This window comes from Populus euphratica, unplaced genomic scaffold (assembly GCF_000495115.2).
Source record: "Populus euphratica unplaced genomic scaffold, PopEup_1.0 scaffold443.1, whole genome shotgun sequence".
In the NCBI taxonomy this organism is placed as follows: Eukaryota; Viridiplantae; Streptophyta; class Magnoliopsida; order Malpighiales; family Salicaceae; genus Populus; species Populus euphratica.
Window position 1 is genome coordinate 132,231 of NW_011500327.1, and position 18,769 is coordinate 150,999.

Genomic DNA, 18,769 nt, shown 5'->3' on the forward strand with positions numbered 1-18,769 from the left:
ACCCGCCCTCCCTAGCCATTCCCCACCCCCCCACCCCCCTTTATTCAATATTTCTCTCTGCTTCTCCCTGTTCTCGACAAGAATTCATAAACCAGCTCGTAGCTAGTCTTGTACGAATATATATCCTTCCTTAATCATCATGGTACTGATGGTCACTTGCATGGCTGCTTCTCTAAAGAAACTTGCGTCTTTGTTACTTGTACTAACATTTCTAGGGAAGAGTTATGTGTTTGGTCATTTTGTGGTCGAGAAGAGCAGCCTAAGAGTGTTGTCTCCCATGAGTTTGAGATCAAAACATGACAGTGCAATAGGTAACTTTGGTATTCCAGATTATGGTGGCTACCTGGCTGGTTCTGTTATGTATCCAGATAAAGGAGCTAATGGTTGTCAGAGTTTTGATGGTGATAAGCCCTTCAAGTCTAAAGGCTCTCGCCCAACTATTCTACTTCTTGATCGTGGAGGTATAAATAGTTTACTCACAAGTATTCTCTTGCCTGTTGAGTTTTGATAGATTAATGATGTTAAGTCCAAGTGAAGTTTATTTCTTTGTCGAGAACTTGATTCATGGATGTTTCTTGGACTTTGACTCCGCTCTGTTTACACTCCATCTTTTTTTTTATTGATTTGCTAACTTGTTTGTTAACAATTTGATCAACTCTGTTATAGAGTAGCTAATAAACCTCGTCTAAAATGGGTTTTGTTTGATTTTGCTCTCACACACAACTCTCTCTCTCTTTCTCTTAAACTTTCTTATTTGGTTAATGAGATTTGTTTGTTGGGAATTTGATTGACGGATCACTAATTATGGAGTTAGCGTTGATGGTTAGTTGTTTTCTTTTGCGTTTTTTTTTTTTTTGTTCTAATAGATGACAAAGGCATATTCATTTTTTAGTTATGGATTGGGGTCTAGTTGTTTGCTTATTGAATTTGATTTGTTTGAATTTAGTAAAAGTTATGGTGAGGATGATAGATTTAAGGTGTGAATTCTCTATATATCTTCCTTCTCTCCATATGTTTGAATTTGGTAGAAGTTATTGAACTTGATTTTGTTCGAATTCGGTAAAAGTTATTGTCAAAAATCTATTTCACATTCATTACTCTTCTATCTTGGCTCTCTGGCTTTAACGCAAGGGTTGCTTTCTGTTGACTTCTAGGTTCGATAGGTTGACTGTTTGATCTGGATCAACTGTGAGATAAAAAAGAGGAGTATTTTGATTCATTTCTGAGTTTCTGATAAATATTCTAGCCACCATACTGAACGAAGATTAATTGTGTTTAATTAAATTTGTACTTTTTTTCTTTTATTCTCTTTGTTCTTGCTTTCTCTAGGCCATGGTTTTATAAATTGATGATTGATTAAGACTAGTAGATGATGATCTTATGTAAGGCTTAACAGTGGTGATTAGTTCTGAAAAACTCAAATTCATAAAGTTCAATGACTGATAAGCTAAATCAACCCCACTGTACTGCGTAATTCCAAGAGGATTGAGCTTTCTTGTAATTTATTAAATTGATGAAATCATGTTGATCTTTCCGTTTTCCTTCTTGGAAATGTAGAATGCTACTTTGCCTTGAAGGCATGGAATGCTCAACAAGCCGGAGCTGCAGCAGTGTTAGTGGCTGATAGCGTAGATGAGCCTCTAATAACTATGGATTCTCCTCAGGAAAGCAAGGACGCAGACGGGTATATAGAGAAGATTGGAATCCCATCAGCTCTGATAGAGAGGTCACTTGGAGAGAGCCTGAAACAAGCCTTGAAAAATAAAGAATATGTGGTGGTAAAATTGGACTGGAGAGAGTCAGTGCCTCATCCTGACCAGAGAGTTGAGTATGAGCTTTGGACAAACAGCAATGATGAATGTGGGGCTCGATGTGACGAGCAGATGGATTTTGTGAAGAATTTCAAAGGCCATGCTCAGATCCTCGAGAGGGGGGGTTACACTTTGTTCACTCCACATTATATTACTTGGTTTTGTCCCCCGCCTTTCATTCTTAGCACTCAATGCAAATCTCAGTGCATAAACCATGGGCGATACTGTGCTCCTGATCCAGAACATGATTTGGGGGTGGGATATCAGGGAAAGGACGTGGTCTTTGAGAACTTGAGGCAACTTTGTGTCCATAGAGTTGCCAATGCGACCGGAAGGTCTTGGGTTTGGTGGGATTATGTGACAGATTTCCATTTCAGGTGTTCCATGAAGAACAAGAGATATAGCAAAGAATGTGCTGAAGATGTTTTGAAATCACTTGGTGAGTTCTATTCTACACTATTGTATATACAGAATCCTGTTTGAATTGGTGCTCCAATGATTATAATCGACGGACGCAGATTTGCCTGTTGAGAAGATCCAAAAATGCATGGGTAACCCTGAAGCTGATGTGGAGAATGAGGTGCTCAAAACTGAGCAGAAACTGCAGGTCATATTTCTCATTTGGTTTTCACTTTGCTGTTCCTTCCATCCAATAGGCCTTCAAATATCAATACTGCAGATTTCTTTTTCAAAATTGAAATGCAGTGCCCTTAATTGTGTCTTTATATATTTCTGTGTGTGTCCGTGTCTGTACATACATAACAAAGTTCGGCTGTTACTATGTGAACTCAATTGTTTTATTCTGGTTTGTGGGATTTAGGTAGGCCGAGGATCTCGTGGTGACGTTACCATCTTGCCAACAATGGTGATTAATAACGTTCAATATCGAGGTTCGTATTTACTGACCATGTCACAGTGTGTGAATGATCTTTGTTAAAGCAGTGTAAGATTGTGCTTACGCATGTTGAAGAGTTGGGTTTACCATGTAAGCAAGTGGGTTTCAACGCTGAACGCGATTCACTGTTTCAGTTTTTGATTGAGATCTTATATTTGACTTGCCATAGTCCAAATCTCGGTTGATGATTTGTTCGGTTTTAAATTGTATACCATTTCCCTTTAACCTCTGCATTATGTATTTCTGGCCACTCTAGTGGCTACAGGCCAATCATAAGATGCGTTTCCAGCTCTTTCTTAGAAGCGTTTGTGTTGGATTTCTGCATTTCCTTTTCTATTTTTAGTTGGTTATGGCCTTCATTTCCCAAGCTTTTTTATTGTATTTCATGGTTGTTTTCCCATATATTGATCTTTTGATTCTAGTTAAAATAAGAGCTCTAATATTCCCTGATTTTCACCAAACTATTGCCAAATTGTTCTATGAACTGGATACCTTTGACAGTGATCTTTGTGATCCTTTCCTTGGAAGTTGTATATATATCATGGCTTTATGTATCCTTATTTCTTATTTTAATTTTCTTTCTGAAGGAAAATTGGAGAGGGCTGCGGTGCTGAAAGCGCTATGTTCTGGATTCAAGGAGACCACTGATCCTCCAGTTTGTTTAAGTTCAGGTTGGTGGGCATATTTACTTTCACGCTCACGATTGGTGCATCCCATTTGGTTAAATTGCTGAATAATCTTACTCTCCTTTTCGCCTTGATTTATACTGTCAGAGCTTGAGACTAACGAGTGTCTGGAAAGGAACGGAGGGTGTTGGCAGGACAAACAATCTAACACAACCGCTTGCAAGGTAAGACAGAAGAATTCCTATTTGAGCTTTTTGATTGATTCCCCGTAGAAGTTGTTGCTTTCTCTTTGTTTTTTCTTTCACAAATAGTAGCATCTTGAATTTATTCAGGACACATTTAGGGGAAGGATGTGTCAGTGTCCAGTTGTGAACGGTGTTCAGTATGCAGGAGATGGTTACATGTCTTGTAAACGTAAGCTTTTTTCCTTGGTTACACATCCAGTGAGATCAGAAGTCAGTCCCTGTCAAACAATTACAGAGATATTCTGTTTCTTCTTTTGTGTTATAAAACCTTGTACCTATGTGAGATAGACTATCACTCTCATTTATAAGCTACTCTCTTTATTTCTTTGGCAGCTATTGGACCTGGAAGGTGTGCAGTAGAAAATGGAGGATGCTGGTCAGAAACAAAACATGGATTAAGTTTCTCAGCTTGCTCAGTTCAGTGATATCATCTTCTTATTATACTAATCCTCCTCCCCACGGCTTCAGTTATTTTTTCTAAATCTAATAACTACCCTTGAACTTAATTTGTTCGTTCCATCTTGACACAATTCCTTTCCATACTGAGCAGGAGTCCCAGTTGACCGGTTGCCGCTGTCCACAAGGGTTTCAGGGGGATGGCTATCAATGCGAAGGTGCTTAACTTCTATCTGTGTTACTGGAAAAGTTTCATTGTCTACCTCCCCGTCAACTTTGTTGTTCTTCTGAAATATTTCTCTAATAATCATTTTCTACTTTGCACCAGATATCGATGAATGTAAGACGCACACTGCTTGCCAATGTGATGGCTGTTCCTGCAAAAATAAATGGGGTGGATATGAGTGCAAATGTAAGGGGAACCGCATATATATAAAGGAACAAGATGCTTGTATTGGTAAGAGAACAACACCAAGTCAAATAGAAAATGAGATGGTCAATCAGCAATATGATGCTACAAGTCTAATTAAAACTGAAGGCATACTTGTCATCAATTACTTTCTGACCTTCGTTTCTCAATTCTGCAGAAAGAAATGGATCCAAATTTGGATGGTTCCTCACCCTTGTGATCCTAGCCGTTGTGACTGGTTCCGGTATTGCTGGTTATATATTCTACAAATACAGGCTTCGGGTATGTCTAAATGAATACAATGGACCAGCTTTTTATCCATCTTGGGTTACGAATTAGTATCTTTACTTGCAAGCAACGATGTAATCATTAACATTTTTTCTTTCCACTTGTAGTCTTACATGGACTCAGAGATCATGGCTATCATGTCACAATACATGCCACTTGACAACAACCAGAACAATGAAGCTCCACCAGAATCCCAACCATTACGACATGGCACAACTGTGTAAGGTAACGAGTCCTTTTCTTTGTGGTTCCAAGAGAAAGAGTCCTTTTCGTTATCATTTGTCTAACTTTGGTGCTCATACTTTTTCTGCAACCTAACACTTTATGTTGCTTTCTATTTGCAGATGCAAGAACTAAAGCATCCAATCCAGCAAAGAATGATTCCATTAGAGGAGCGGAGATTATGTGTCTGCTGAATGGAAATTTTCGTAACCAATGGCAGCTCTTCTACACAACAGAGAGAGGTCCAGTTCCTGTGCTATATACGGTTTAGAGAAGTACGTATTTTTTAGAACATTTATAGAAGAATCTCCTGAGTTTTCCCTTCTGTATATAGAAATAGTTGAGATCATGTAGATGTTGCTTCAAATATTAAATAAGGACACGTGAAGGTGACAAAAACAGGTACGATGAAGAGAATAAAGAGATGCAAGGATAATGCTGCTTTGAATCAGTTTATTTAAGAACACTTTTCAACAATTTCTACCTGCAGAGCATACTTGATGATACTGTGTTACTGTGTAAAAGAAAGGTCTGTAGTCTATAAATTAATTAATAATAAGAGTGACTATTCTTTGAAAACACACACACACACACAATATGGATCACTGTATGATTTTAGAAACAACCATACCATATAAGGAAGTAGCAGCTGCTGCTGCTGGAATTTATTAAAACTAGTAAGTTTATTATTGTGGTAGCTTACTTTTTTTTGTTCAATTATAAATTAACAAAATACTGTTTGATTAGTTAAATAATTTTTTTTAAAACTAGAACCATACATATTGTATTTTAAATTTTAATTTTGTAGAAGATAAAATAAATTTTTTTATTGATGAAAATCTGCTCTTTTTTTTTTAATTTTGCATGCAAAAAAAACATTTATAATAATTTTAACTAAATATATATTTTTTAAAATCTACTTATTTAAAATCATACCTAAAAAAAATCTTTTAAGAGTATGTTTAGGTAAGTAGTGGCTGCTATGGTTTTCATTGACCATAATTTTTCTTTGTCTAGTTACAAACTGAACAACTAGTTCAATAATTTAAAAAAGATTTTGAAAAAAATTATTTATTTATTTATTTTAAATTATTTATTTTTAGTATTTTTAAATTATTTTGACGTGTTAATATTAAAAATAATTTTTATTTTTTAAAAATTATAATTTTAATATATTTTTAAGCAAAAATACTTTATAGAGAAAGTGTTATCATACTCTTAAAAAGCCAATAAAACTCTATTTATTTTTATATTTTAAAAAAAACAACGCACTCTAATATCATTTACAAATATAAAATTGTTAACATATACCTTTTAGTAATTTTATTAAAAAAATTATAAAAACATATTAATCAAATATATATAAATTTTTATTAACAATAGTTTCAACCAAACAAATATTATATTTTAATAAATTATTATTAAAAATATTTTATTTAAATCTATTTTTGTGTCTATAATTATATAAGTTACCATTTTTCGGAACACCCTGTAAAAATATAATAGCAAAAAATCCAACCACACACCAAAATTACTTTGTTTAAGCATTTAAACTGTATTTAACTTAAACAAAAAAGCATAAAAAATAATGTCGTAAGAAATGGGTGCGAAGGATTAAAATTTAACTGAAGTGTCGGGAAATTCAAATGTTAAAGTGAAAAGGCAACCAAATATTATTCGAATGCTCTCGTTGAGAGTCGAACTCAAGACCTCCCGCTTACTAAACGGGTGCTCTAACCAACTGAGCTACGAGAGCTGGTTGAAGCTTGTACTTGATTATTAATATTTAGTCTAAAAAAACAAAAACCACTTCAAAAGATAACAGGGGCAGCAGGAGGGTAGAAGGAACGCCTTTGATGAAAATGAAATCAATGGAAGCCAAGCCCCTCCTATTCCTCTTCCTCTCCAATCCATCAAAATCCATTACCATCTCTCCTTTCTCGCACCAGTTGTTAGCATTGTTTTCTTCTTCAGTTGATATACCAAAGCACGCCACCAATTCGGAAGCAGTAACAACATTGACACAAGAAGAAGTAACCAAAATCAACCTTCTAATCCCACGTTTATGTCTATTAAACCACTTAACCACCGCAATCCAATTAATCACAACGTCTCTCCTCGCTAACCCACCTCCAAAGTCCCTTTCTTTTTCCATTCTCGCTCACTCTCTCACTACCCAACCAGACATGACCAAACCCATGTCACTTCTCACCATTCTTAGGCACACGCCACAAGCACATTCACATCTTTCACCTATAAACACCATGCTTATCACTTCATATATAAAAAAGAAGAGACCCAAAGAGGCCTTGAAAGTGTACAATTGGATGCTTAGGCCTGGCTCTCCATGTAAAGTTGAAAAGATGTTATTTTGTGTTTTGGTTAATGGGTTGTGTGAGATTGGTTGGGTTCTTGAGGGTTTGAAGGTCTTGAAAGACATGGTTAGTGTGGGGTTTTTGCCTATTGGTGGGTTAAAGGAAAGGGTCTATAGGAGTTTGTTGAGCGAGGCTAGGGTGAAGGAGGCAGTGGAGTTAGATAAGGCTTTATGTGAATGTTTTGAGGATGTTAGTGGTGAGGGTGGTAAGAAAGTTATTGACTTGTTGGATTCTTTAATTAGGAACTGGTCTGAGTAAGAAGCAGGTATGCTTTAACAAATTTTTTTCCCTTTGGAACTGCTTTAACTGATTCATTGAAGTTCAGTATGTGTGATTGATTATTTTTTTTATTTTTTTACGATGTGAATTATTGAATGTTAATAAATAGGGTGTAAGATATGGGCATTTTGTAATTGTATTCCAGATATAAGACTATTTTATATGAACTAAACAATGATAGGATTTGGCTGTCTGTTTGCAGTCACTGATTCTCTCTCTCTCGTTCCACTGTACTTAGAGAATGAGAGAGGAAATATTCAATGAGATAATCCTGCAAAAAAAATGTCTTTATATTGAAATGAGCAGTGATATTAGTGAAGACTGAAGAGGATTGAAAAAAGGAAAAAAGACGGGAAACGGGTGTATAATCATTTCTGGCTTGTTGGTGCAGAACAATAAAGTCAGTGGTGCTGAAAAGTAGCTGGATTTTTGGTAATCTGCTAGGGAGCTATGCTCTAATTGTTTCCTCTCAGTGGGTTAAAGAAGATGTATGTTAAATTTTACTGATCGCTAGACTTGGACATTTGGCTTAGAATTTACCTAACGAGTGACGAATATAACATCCAGATAATGGAGAGGATTAAGCTATTAAAACCAGCATCCAGCTGAAAATATCAAAGCCATATGTTATGTAGTAAGAATTCACAATTTCATGAGCTTAACCTGGTTTTCGTTTGTTTTGATGCATCTGCTGAAGTTTGCATTTCATTTGATCGCTTTTATGAAGCCTGAGAAGATCCTTCATCCTGCTTGAACCTTTGTATAAAATGAATTAGTTCTGTGGTGTAATGTTTTTGATGCTGGAACAATTCTGGGGGGAGTTAAAGTGCACTCTAAGGGAGGCGTGAAATTAGGATGGGATGTGAGGATGTGAGTGCAAGTTCATTCCCTTCCATTCCCAACCCTGATCAATTGTATCCAAAATACTTGAAATTATACCTCCCTTCTCCAATATAGTTTTAGCATTGTTCGAAGATAGTTATGCTGTCTTTTCCTCTTCTTATCATAATTTCATTTCACAGCTAGACTGTATCATCCTTCTTTATACCCAGGTAAACATTTCATGCTTTCATGCAGAGTAGCTTCCTATATCAAAAGTGTAAAATTTCTTTTGATACATGTGGATAGGTGGTCATGCTGCAGTGAGTTCATTCTGCTCTACTTTTCCAGTTAAAACAATTGTTTTATGAAGAGTTCAGTGTCTATTCTCCTTTGCTCTTGTGTCCAAAAAGCATCTCTTAAATCTCTCTTTTTTCTTCTTTTCCAAACAGACTTTTACTCAAAGGAAGCTGGCCAAATATCCTATTTTTGGAGTGCTTTTGGACAGAAATTGGTTTATCTGGAGCTTTCTGAGAACACTTTTGCTACTTTGGCTATAGTTATTTAAAATATGACTATATTCCCTTCTTCGTTTTCCATATCTCTAGTTTTCTTCTCTCGCCATAGTTAGTGTAGTGTTGCAATGCCCCACCTCCAAAGACAAGGATATTGGCTTGATCATTTTTTTACGTTGTCCAATTTTGCCTTGCTGCATAAATGTTGAAGTCAGAAATTGAGAAAGTCTTGATGGTTGTGGTTACTTTCCTAACATTGCATTCTGCTCATAGTTGGATCATTCTTTTCTGTTACCTCATTTAGCGCTCACATGCTTTGAAAAATATTTTGTTTCTGCCTTGAACAGCTTATAATGTTTTCCATGTAAGTTCTTGACTCATTATATAACTGCTATGTCCTTACTTGACCACCATATTATGTTATATTGTACTATAATTTAGCTTTATATTCTTTAGATTCTGTATAGCTCTCTCTCATTATTGTTTTTCTGTGTGGCAGTCTGAAGGTTTTACATTATAGACGACGCAATGAGTTTCTGAGACCACTCTCTATCTCCGTCAAATCCTTTTTGAGCAGGCCGTGCTTTGCCATTCAGGAATATCAAGGCACCGATTCTCTCTCCGTCAGTTTCTTTCTTAAGTTTTTGGTCCTTGTGATGTTTGTTCCAACAATACTGTGGAGCTATCATATAGGATTGAAGGAAGCAAACATATTGCCATTTTATTTGGGAATAGGAGATGATAGGATGGCTATTGATGTGATATCAATGTTTTAAGATTAGGGAAAGCTCACATGCCATTCTGACTCGAGTACAGAGTATCTTCTTTTTCGGGGGTCTAGGACTTATGTATCATCTGGAAGACTTTAATCTCATCCGTGCTACTTTCCTTGTAAACTTACAGATTCAATTATTCGTATTTTACCCACTTTTGTTCCTCTTCTACAATAGTTATATGTGGAGTTAGCAACATTTTTGTGAAGGATTTCTCCTTAAGTGCACAAATGCTGCAAAAGAGAGATCCTTGCCTAGCTGATAATTATGTTATGTTATCCAGTCAAATATCCTCAGCATATCACCATAGAAGACTTCAGGAACTGTAATTTTTTCCTTCTCTACATTCTTTTCGCCAGATTTCAAGGAAGAATAACACACGCCAAGGCGTCTGTTAGTTCTGTCTGATCACTCTGGCAGATGAGAAATGGCCCAAATGATTTGTCAGCTCGGGGCAAGTTTGTATCTGATTGAAAGGCCCTGTATTCCTGTTTTCTCACTGGCCCGATCCATTAGCTTGTTTAAACAACTATTTATTTTAAATGTTTATTATTATTTATTACATTTTGGAATGATATGTGTGTACTGCTTACTATCTGGTAGTAAAAGTGATGCACAATATTTGCTGTCCTTCCATGTCTCGTACGCCACAGTAGCATTCTATTTTGTGAGGATGTTTGTTTGTGCTCTGATTTGAACTAACAATTGGTTGAGCTTCCATTTCCTAAATTTGCAGGAGCTATTACTGAGGCAAGCATTTGGTAGGGTCATTCAATACCTGTTCGATATCTTTTTCTTACATTCATATTGCAGGATTGGATAAGTAAATAAACAACGTTCGTTTCTGAATTACAAAATGAGACAATTTTTGGAACTTCATAAATGCTGTTTAGAATATCAACTCATCCAACTGCATTCACTTGCCAATGAACGAAAAATGAACACAAATTTGACCGAGGTTACTTCCATAAAACTTGAATAAATTATGCTGATGTCAGTTTTTTATTTTGTGATTAAAATAGCATTTTTAAAACTAGCAGTAATATTTTGTTTCATGTTATTCAGAAATAATCATACAATAGATGTGAAAATCTTAATAAATTATTGCACTATATTCCTAAATAAAACATCAATGTTTTTTTTTTTTCATGGATCACAGGAAAGACCATGAAGTTGTAAAAAGATGATGATGATTTCACGAGTTGAAAAAATCAAGAATGATGCATGACAAGCCTATAGTGTAAGAGTGAGTGTGCCAGAGAAGCAGCATTTTGATACCCGATGAAGGGATATTTTATAATTTTAAAATATATTTTAATAAGATGAACTTATACTTTAAATAAAAATTAAAATATATAAAAAAATGAAAATACTAAAAGTAAGATGAGAAAATATATGAAAAATATGAAAAATTTTGATTTCTTATCTGAAGGGATTTCATTGACCACGTACTGAAATATTGAGCCGCTGAAAACCAGTTTCTTGATGTCACATAGATTTATGATTATCTATGGCTACTTTATTAGTCTTTTAGGATATAACCTCGTGAGGGTGAAGAATGTTGTTTATCACCTTATTGTGTGACTTTCTTGAAACTGCATCGAAAATGGCAGTAAAATGTCAGATCAAGTTTTGTGGATAAAACTTGATCCATCTTTTGGAGCTGATCAATCGGGAACAATAACAACGACAAAATCCTTAATGCCAAGCTGATCAATTGCTAACATATGTAAGAGAAAGTCGTTAGATGCAGATGCTACTTTTCACTATGGTGAATTATTAAATATCATCCAACGAGCTTCATTTTCAGTCCTATAATGTGTGGTCTTCTTTCGTTTTTCTTGCGAGTTTTTAAAGACACATTTATCAGCTTTGGCATTTCACTTCTATTTGCCCAGCATTTAACCGAATTATATTTTTATTTAGGAGATGATTGATCACCACATCAGTGACGGCTAAACAATAACAACATTTAACAGCTTTAACTAGTTTTTATGAACTAAATCATGCTTCTTTTCCTGACATGTTTCTTTATCATGCTTTGCCAGCCGGTTACCAGAGCTTGGAATGTTGAAGCGTAGTGGAAAGGTACCACCTAAGAAGGGACGAGGAAGGGGTGCTGTCAAGCGTAACAAGGGGAAATGATGATTTTCTGGTGTTCTTCAAATTGATTGTTTTCTTGTCTGATGAAGAGTACTCTCTGTTTTTGTTACAAGTGTGGAATTCATGTGTTTGCACACTTTTTTCCGCACTCTTTCCCAGTTTTTTGGGATGATTACTTTCTGTGACAATGGGCATATGTTGGCGAGGTAAAACATTACTACCCATCTAATGTTGTCTATAGAACCACACACTTCTTGCTTGTCTTCAGTGGCTGTCCAGCGCAGGTGCTGGAAAGCAGGATAGAAAATTACAAGTTCGAACTCTATTTCTGCAGTTAAGCTAGTACATCTCCCTCGAGCTTCTTTCAGTGCTCAGTTTACACGGCAGAGATAAATACTCCATCCTTTTGCTGTGTATTCATGACACCAATTTAAGTTTGAATTTAGATTTAAAATATTTACCAATAAATTTTGTGAAACTGAACATATATCTCAAATTGTATATCATAATGAGTTAAAATTTTATCGGACGATACTAGAAAAATAAAACTATATTGTGATAGATTTTTAGGTTAAATAGAATTTCAAAAATATTATTTTGAGAGGGTTGAAGTTATTAAATAAATATTATCAAATCTATCAGATTAGATCTTTGTATATTATTTGGGACATATTTAGAGTTACAGGACGATACTAGAAAAATATAACTATATTGTGATAGATTTTCAGGTTAAATAGAATTTCAAAAAATATTATTTCAGAGGGTTGAAGTTATTAGACAAATCTTATCAAATTTGTCAAATAAGATCTTTGTATACTATTTGGGACATATCTAGAGTTACAGGTGGAATCGTGCTTAGATTGAAATTGGAGTAAAAACTATACATCTTAAGCTTTCTAATCATATATAGTAGGCTCAGTAATTTATCCAGATAAGAAATAACAACATGTTTGAAATCAGAACTGAAAATTTGTTAAAAATATATTAAAAATCAAAGATTCGAACTGCATAGAAAAATTTTGACATGAAAACTTTGTTTTTATTATTCTATTTTATTTTATTTATTTAATATTAAATAATTATTTTTAATTTAAGTTTGTCATGGCCCATCAAACATTGTAAACATGTATGTCAAGGTGGATGACTTAAAAGGTCAGATAGAGAACATATGCTGCACAATATGCCATGTTTATAATAAGATATGTAACTTATTTATAGATGATGATAGTTGTACTAATGTAACTAGTACTGAATTTGTGAAAAAGTGGAGCTTGCACCTTACCAAATATCATATACTTTATAAATTATAGTGGTTGAATGATGATAGTGAAGTGAAAGTGAATAAGTAGGTTTTGTTTCTTTTTATATTAGTAAATATTGTAATGAGATGTTACGTGATATTGTGCTAATGCAAGCTAACCATGTGTTGCCTCGTAGACCATGTTAGTATAATAAAAGAGTTGTGCATGATGGATTGATAAATAGATATTCTTTTGAAATTAATGAAAAACCTAGAACTTTTATATCTTGAAAACCTAAAAAAATATGAGAATCATCTGAAATTGAAGAGTGAAAAGATGGTTAAAAAGAAAAGCTTATATTTTAAGGGAACTTTCTTTACTAACAAGGTTCTTCTTGGTTTTGATGATGATGCTATTATTTGGCTTGGTCCTGATTTGTTAACCTTAGAAAATATTATCCACAATATAGATTTGAGATTGAATCTTTTTAAATAAAGAAAGGATGATATAAATCAAGCGAGGTTTGAATTTGAGTTTAAAATATATGTTCATCACTTTTGCAAGACTGGACATATCTCTTAAATAGTTTATTAGAACAAGTTGCAATTTTACAAGGCGATACTAGACATATGGAACTATATTTTAGTATATTTTTAGATCAAATGAATTTCATGAACATATTATTTTAGATGATCGAAGTTACTAGAGAAATCTTTTCAAATATGCCAAACTAGACCTTTTTGTATTATTTCGGGCATATCCCGAGCTATAGGTGGAATCTTGTTGTAATTCAAGTTGAGAATAAAACTATACATCTCAAGCTTTATCAACATACATGGCAGACCTGGTAATTCATCCAAACAAGAAAGAACGACATGTTTGAAGCAAGAATTGAAAATCTGCTGAGAATGTCTAAAAATTAAAGACTCAGGCTACATGAAGGAATTTTGACATGAAAATTTTATTTTTATTATCCTATTTTATTTATTTATTTATTTAATATCGAATAATTATTTTTAATTTGGATTTGATATAGCTCATCATAAATTGTTTAGGAATTTATTTCATTATTACAACTTATATTAGTTGATTATTAGTTTAAGCTCATTAATTTGTAATCCAAAAAGGATCTATTAGAGTTAGTTAGATAAAATTATATTATGTTTTTTTAGCTGTAAATTTCAGCAATAAGTTGGAGAATAAACGTGAGTATTTTTTTAGCAAAATAACCTTTCATTACAAAAACAAAAATCACATATTAACTTATTAAAAATTAATTAGCTTTATAACATCATTCACATATCTAGAGTTTTTAGAAGTAAGATTATTTCTGGATTCAAGTTTTTTTTTAATATCTTTGATTTTTAGATACAAATTATTTCTAAGTCAATATTATATTAAATGTAATTTTTAACTTTTTAAATTATTATCTATTTCATTAAAAGTTAGTTGACCATGTACACGTCAATTCCCCTCCCTTCTTCTTGATGGAAGACATACTGTGTCTCCTGAGACGCATGAAGTTTCCGCACCTTTGGATAGCTATAGCTCAGTAAAATTTACTAGTTATCATGCTGATTTTGATACTTAGGTAAAAAAAAGAAGAAGAAGCTGGATCTTCATTAGAAATACCAGATTGAAGCTAGGCTCAAGATCTGCTGATAGATAAAAATTTGAAGTGTGAGATTCATATCTCCAAATTTTTGTTGTCAAAGCTCTAAACGAGTTTCCTTCCAAATAGAGAACGGGAATAGAAGCAAAACCCAAAAATTTGATACCTCACTGGAATATCTGACATGTCTTGAGGAAGAATTAAAACTACGGAATTTATGTTTGATTTTTCTTCTCTATTTCACAATTTTTCAGCATTGTCGAGGATACAATAAATTTTAGTTAAAATATCAATATCAGAGTGGGGAAACCAATGAGAATATCTCGATTGTCCAGGTACAGGATTGTCGGGATATTTCGGCTCCTATAAAGCTGTTTCAAGTCGTTTTTTCACCAATAATCGCCACAAGAACAAGTTCCATCCTTGAAATGATGGAACCGCCTCGCATCTCTTAGGATGATTTCTCTGTCTTCTGTCTTTGAGATAAACTTAGAAGCAGTATGGCAGTCATTGCAAACTCTAAGGTTCTTGGCAACTCTAATAGTAGTTCCAGGAGGAGTGTTGAGTATGCCAAAAGCTATTGCCAGTTTCTCACTGTGCCCACAAAGTATAGTTTCTTTCTCCTCCTCGTCAATATCGTGGAGTACACAAGCAGTATCAGGCACATAACCCTCCTTTTTCAACCTTTCTGACAAGGTCTCAAGAAAATCGTGGAGCTTCTCACTTTGTGGGTGTGATAAATCCCCAGCCAAAAACTTATGCACCTCATCACCATACTCAATCCAACTGCAACCAGGTTCTTTCTTCACACCCATTACCTTCATCCTCCTCCTAAGATTCATTGCTTTATCCCAAAGTCCAGCAGATGAATATATATTAGAGAGTAGAACGTAGTGGCTAGCCACATCAGGTTGAAACTGAAAGAGATTCTCAGCTGCAATTTCCCCAATTTCAATGTTATGGTGGATCCTACATGCTCCGAGCAAGCTACTCCATGCTCCAACTTTGTCAAATCCAGATGGCATGGTATTGACAAGTCCATATGCTTCCTCCACTTTACCTGCTCGACCAACCAGGTCCACAATACAGGCATAGTGATCTGGTGCAGGTTCAATCCCATGTTCGTTTTTCATTTTATGGAACAAGCTCAGGCCCTCATCCACCATCCCTGAGTGACTACATGCGGCAAACAAAGCTATGAAAGTAACTTCAGTAGGCTTTACTTCCCCACCATTGGCTCCTTCCGCCACCATATCTTCAAATAGCTCCAATGATTCCTTTCCTTTCCCATGCATCCCATAAGCCATGATAATTACATTCCAGGTTATGACATTTCTAATAGGCATTTGATCAAATACTCTTCTAGCTAAATTTAAGCAGCCACATTTTGCATACATGTCAACTAATGCACTTCCAACAGTGACTTGTGATGCTAAAAAATTTCTAATGGCATAAGCATGGATTTCTTTCCCCTTTGCTAAAGCTGATAGGGAAGCACAACCAGGAAGGACTGTCATCAGAGTTATTGAGTTAGGTTTGAAAGGAACTTGTTTTTCGTCATTGTAATCGCCATCATGCGTGGACTTTTCTTCTATTCTTTGCATTTCATGAAGCAGAAGAAGTGCATCGCTAGAACGTCCACAAATCACATAACTAGTGATAATTGTATTCCACGAAACTATATCTCTATCCTCCATGCTATCAAATATTCTTTTTGAAGTTTTTATGTCCCCCATCCTAGAGTACATATCTATTAGAGCATTTTGCACATATCTATTTGTCTCCAAACCCCTCTTTATTACATATCCATGTATACCTTCTTTTCTTGAAATTCCTTCACAGCGCACGTAAGCAGGCACGATACTTGACATTGTGGTTGCATTTGAATAAAGTCGAGCAGCAGCTTCCATTTCAATGAAGAGCATCAATGCTTTCTCATCGTGCTCACTTTGTGCATAACCAGTAATCATAGCATTCCAAAGACCAACTTTCCTGTCCAAGACACCATCGAAAACTAGACGTCCACTTTCAACCTGTCCACAATTGCAGTACATGTCAACTAATGCACTACCCACGAAAGAATTCTCGATCACGTCATCAGTTCTCAATGCATAAGCATGAATTTCTTTTCCAGTTCTTAACAGGTCCAAGTGGGAGCAAGCAGGAAGAACACTCGCAAAAGTGACCCCATCTGGTTTAACTCCCTCAAGAACCATAAGCCGCAAGAACATTAACGCTTCCATAAACCGCTCATTTTGAGAAAATGAACTTATCATGCTGTTCCAAGTAACCAAATCACGGTCCTCAAACAATACTAGTAAACTTTTTGCATCATCAAGTCTTCCTAGTTTAGCATACATAGCCATCAAAGCATTGTTTGAAAATGTTCTCCAATGACCCTTTCTAAAACAACACCCATGAATTTGCTTGCCAAGCCACAAGCCATCGCGTTTGCGCAAATTAGAACAAGCAAGCGCCATACTCACCAAAGTAAACGAACTAGGCTCGAATCCCTCCATCAACATCAATCTGAACGCCTTTATTGCAACCTCCCATTCTTCAAACCGACACAACGCAGAAATAATTGAATTCCAAGAAACCTGGTCTCTGTCAGTAATTCTGTCAAACACTTTATAGACATCACCTAAACCTCCGCACTTACCATACATATTCACAAGGGTATTATCTATAGTCACAGACGAGAACGACCCGTACCCGAATTTGAAAACATGGGCATGAATCTGTTTCCCTAAATACAATTCCTGAATCCCTGCCACGGCCTTCAAGACTGCCGGGAAGGCAAAGTTATCAGGCGAAACACCAGAACCAATCATTTCAATGTACGTAGAAATGGCTTCACGGAATAGATTAGAGCGGGATTTGGAGCGAAGGGATTCAATCCATGAGGCTTGGGAGTGTGATATGGAAATAGGTTTTGGAGAAGAAGAGGAAATGGGAGGCTTTGTAGGCTGCTGATGGGAAGGAAGACAGGGTGACGGGCTGAAAGGAAGAGAGATTGGGGAAAGAGGGTGCTGAGTGTAGGTGGACATTTGGTAGTTATTTCAGTTGAGGAAGAAGAGTTCGGAGGTTTTTCAAGATTTTCTCTTACATGGCTCCGAGGCATTCTCATGCTAATCCGAACTGCTGAGGATTGAGGAAGCTGTCCGTCCATAAACCAATCCTTTGGTTTCGATTGCGACACGTGACAGCATGAGAGTTAAAATTGAGGAAGCTGTCCATGCCCATTTGCTATAACAAGTATTTGTGAAACAATTCTAATATGTTGATCATCCTGAGGATTACCCAACCAGCTTCGGTTCCGTAGTCAGGAGTGTATCAAAAGTTTAAAACCAATAATCAAGTGTTTAATCAGTGTTTCTGTTTATTTAGTTATGGTTTCTGTTTCTTAATGTGTTTTTTTTTAAATATTTTTTTATTTTTTTATTTCAAATTATTTTTTTATTTTTTAAAATTATAAAAAAATTACTTGGGTAAAATTTACATAAAAAAGAAATTGACAGAAAAAAAATTAGCATTTTTTTTAATAGCAAGGAAAGTTATGATTGTAAATTCAAAATTTGAAACGAATGTTTAACAAAATTAACTAAGGCTTTTACGCATCAATAAATGTTAATATTGTTATAATGTTATTTTGAAACCAGCTTAAATCTGGTGAGAGTTTAAATAATATATTCCGGTCAATTTAGTGGTACAACCATAATGTCAAAATACTAAAAAAATGCGTAGAAGCCGCTTTTTTTTTTTTTTTTTTTTTTTTTTGTAAGTATTAGCACGACAATGTTTTGGGTGGGCTTGGTTATTAAGGTGTGAACCAGTTTTCTTGACCCATCAGGACAAAATCTGGTTTGTTTTCTTAAAAAAAAATAAATGAATTCCATCCAATGTTTTCAAAGATGATATTTTGAATAAATTTAGATCAAACAAAGTTAATTCACTTAACCCATGGCCTTAACCAACCAAGTTTAATAACCTTTTCTTTTGTAATCTATTTTTTTTTATTTAATTGAATAATTAACAATCTAAAAAACATGAAAGAGGTCCTAATCAAAATTTAAATTAAAAAAAGTAATGAAAACTTAAAAAAAAAAAATACGAGGAGGAGGATTTGACTAAAAAATTAAAAGAAAAAAAGAATCAAA

The 18,769-nt window shown here is 34.8% G+C and overlaps 3 protein-coding genes and 1 non-coding gene across 9 annotated transcripts; 2 read left to right on the forward strand and 2 right to left on the reverse strand.

The window, feature by feature from the left end:
* The first annotated feature begins 18 nt into the window (after nt 1–18).
* Nucleotides 19–5,398, forward strand: LOC105113666 (vacuolar-sorting receptor 6-like). Its single transcript, XM_011009925.1, has 13 exons — nt 19–461; nt 1,558–2,250; nt 2,330–2,418; nt 2,632–2,701; nt 3,294–3,377; nt 3,480–3,556; nt 3,665–3,746; nt 3,911–3,993; nt 4,128–4,191; nt 4,302–4,430; nt 4,561–4,664; nt 4,778–4,895; nt 5,015–5,398. The coding sequence occupies exons 1-12, from the start codon at nt 140–142 to the stop codon at nt 4,892–4,894; spliced, it is 1,914 nt and encodes a 637-aa protein (XP_011008227.1). The 5' UTR covers nt 19–139; the 3' UTR covers nt 4,895; nt 5,015–5,398.
* A 1,176-nt stretch (nt 5,399–6,574) lies between these two features.
* TRNAT-AGU (transfer RNA threonine (anticodon AGU)) lies at nt 6,575–6,648 on the reverse strand. Its single transcript has one exon. It is a non-coding gene; the product is annotated as a tRNA-Thr (tRNA).
* Nucleotides 6,649–6,724: 76 nt separating this feature from the next.
* On the forward strand, nt 6,725–10,284 carry LOC105113667 (uncharacterized). Of its 6 annotated transcripts, XR_840005.1 has the most exons (3): nt 6,725–7,532; nt 8,624–8,688; nt 8,818–10,283. XR_840005.1 is itself a non-coding variant. In XM_011009928.1 (2 exons), the coding sequence occupies exon 1, from the start codon at nt 6,749–6,751 to the stop codon at nt 7,523–7,525; it is 777 nt and encodes a 258-aa protein (XP_011008230.1). In that variant the 5' UTR covers nt 6,725–6,748; the 3' UTR covers nt 7,526–7,532; nt 9,784–10,284. The 6 variants fall into 6 exon arrangements, 5 of the variants coding, with proteins under 5 accessions (XP_011008230.1, XP_011008231.1, XP_011008229.1 ...); XM_011009928.1 differs by lacking the exon at nt 8,624–8,688 and having other exon boundaries at nt 9,784–10,284; XM_011009929.1 differs by lacking the exon at nt 8,624–8,688 and having other exon boundaries at nt 9,882–10,284.
* Nucleotides 10,285–14,816: 4,532 nt separating this feature from the next.
* On the reverse strand, nt 14,817–17,867 carry OTP84 (Tetratricopeptide repeat (TPR)-like superfamily protein). Its single transcript, XM_011009932.1, has one exon. The coding sequence runs from the start codon at nt 17,657–17,659 to the stop codon at nt 14,999–15,001; it is 2,661 nt and encodes an 886-aa protein (XP_011008234.1). The 5' UTR covers nt 17,660–17,867; the 3' UTR covers nt 14,817–14,998.
* Nucleotides 17,868–18,769: the final 902 nt, after the last annotated feature.

Bases quoted from the DNA above. Each gene is read 5' to 3' on its own strand.
- OTP84 (XM_011009932.1), bottom strand. From the start codon at position 17,659: ATGTCCACCTACACTCAGCACCCTCTTTCCCCAATCTCTCTTCCTTTC.
- LOC105113666 (XM_011009925.1), top strand. From the start codon at position 140: ATGGTACTGATGGTCACTTGCATGGCTGCTTCTCTAAAGAAACTTGCG. The intron at 2,251-2,329 runs GTGAGTTCTATT...CGACGGACGCAG, and splicing joins AGATGTTTTGAAATCACTTG to ATTTGCCTGTTGAGAAGATC. The intron at 4,431-4,560 runs GTAAGAGAACAA...TCAATTCTGCAG, and splicing joins GGAACAAGATGCTTGTATTG to AAAGAAATGGATCCAAATTT.
- LOC105113667 (XM_011009928.1), top strand. From the start codon at position 6,749: ATGAAAATGAAATCAATGGAAGCCAAGCCCCTCCTATTCCTCTTCCTC.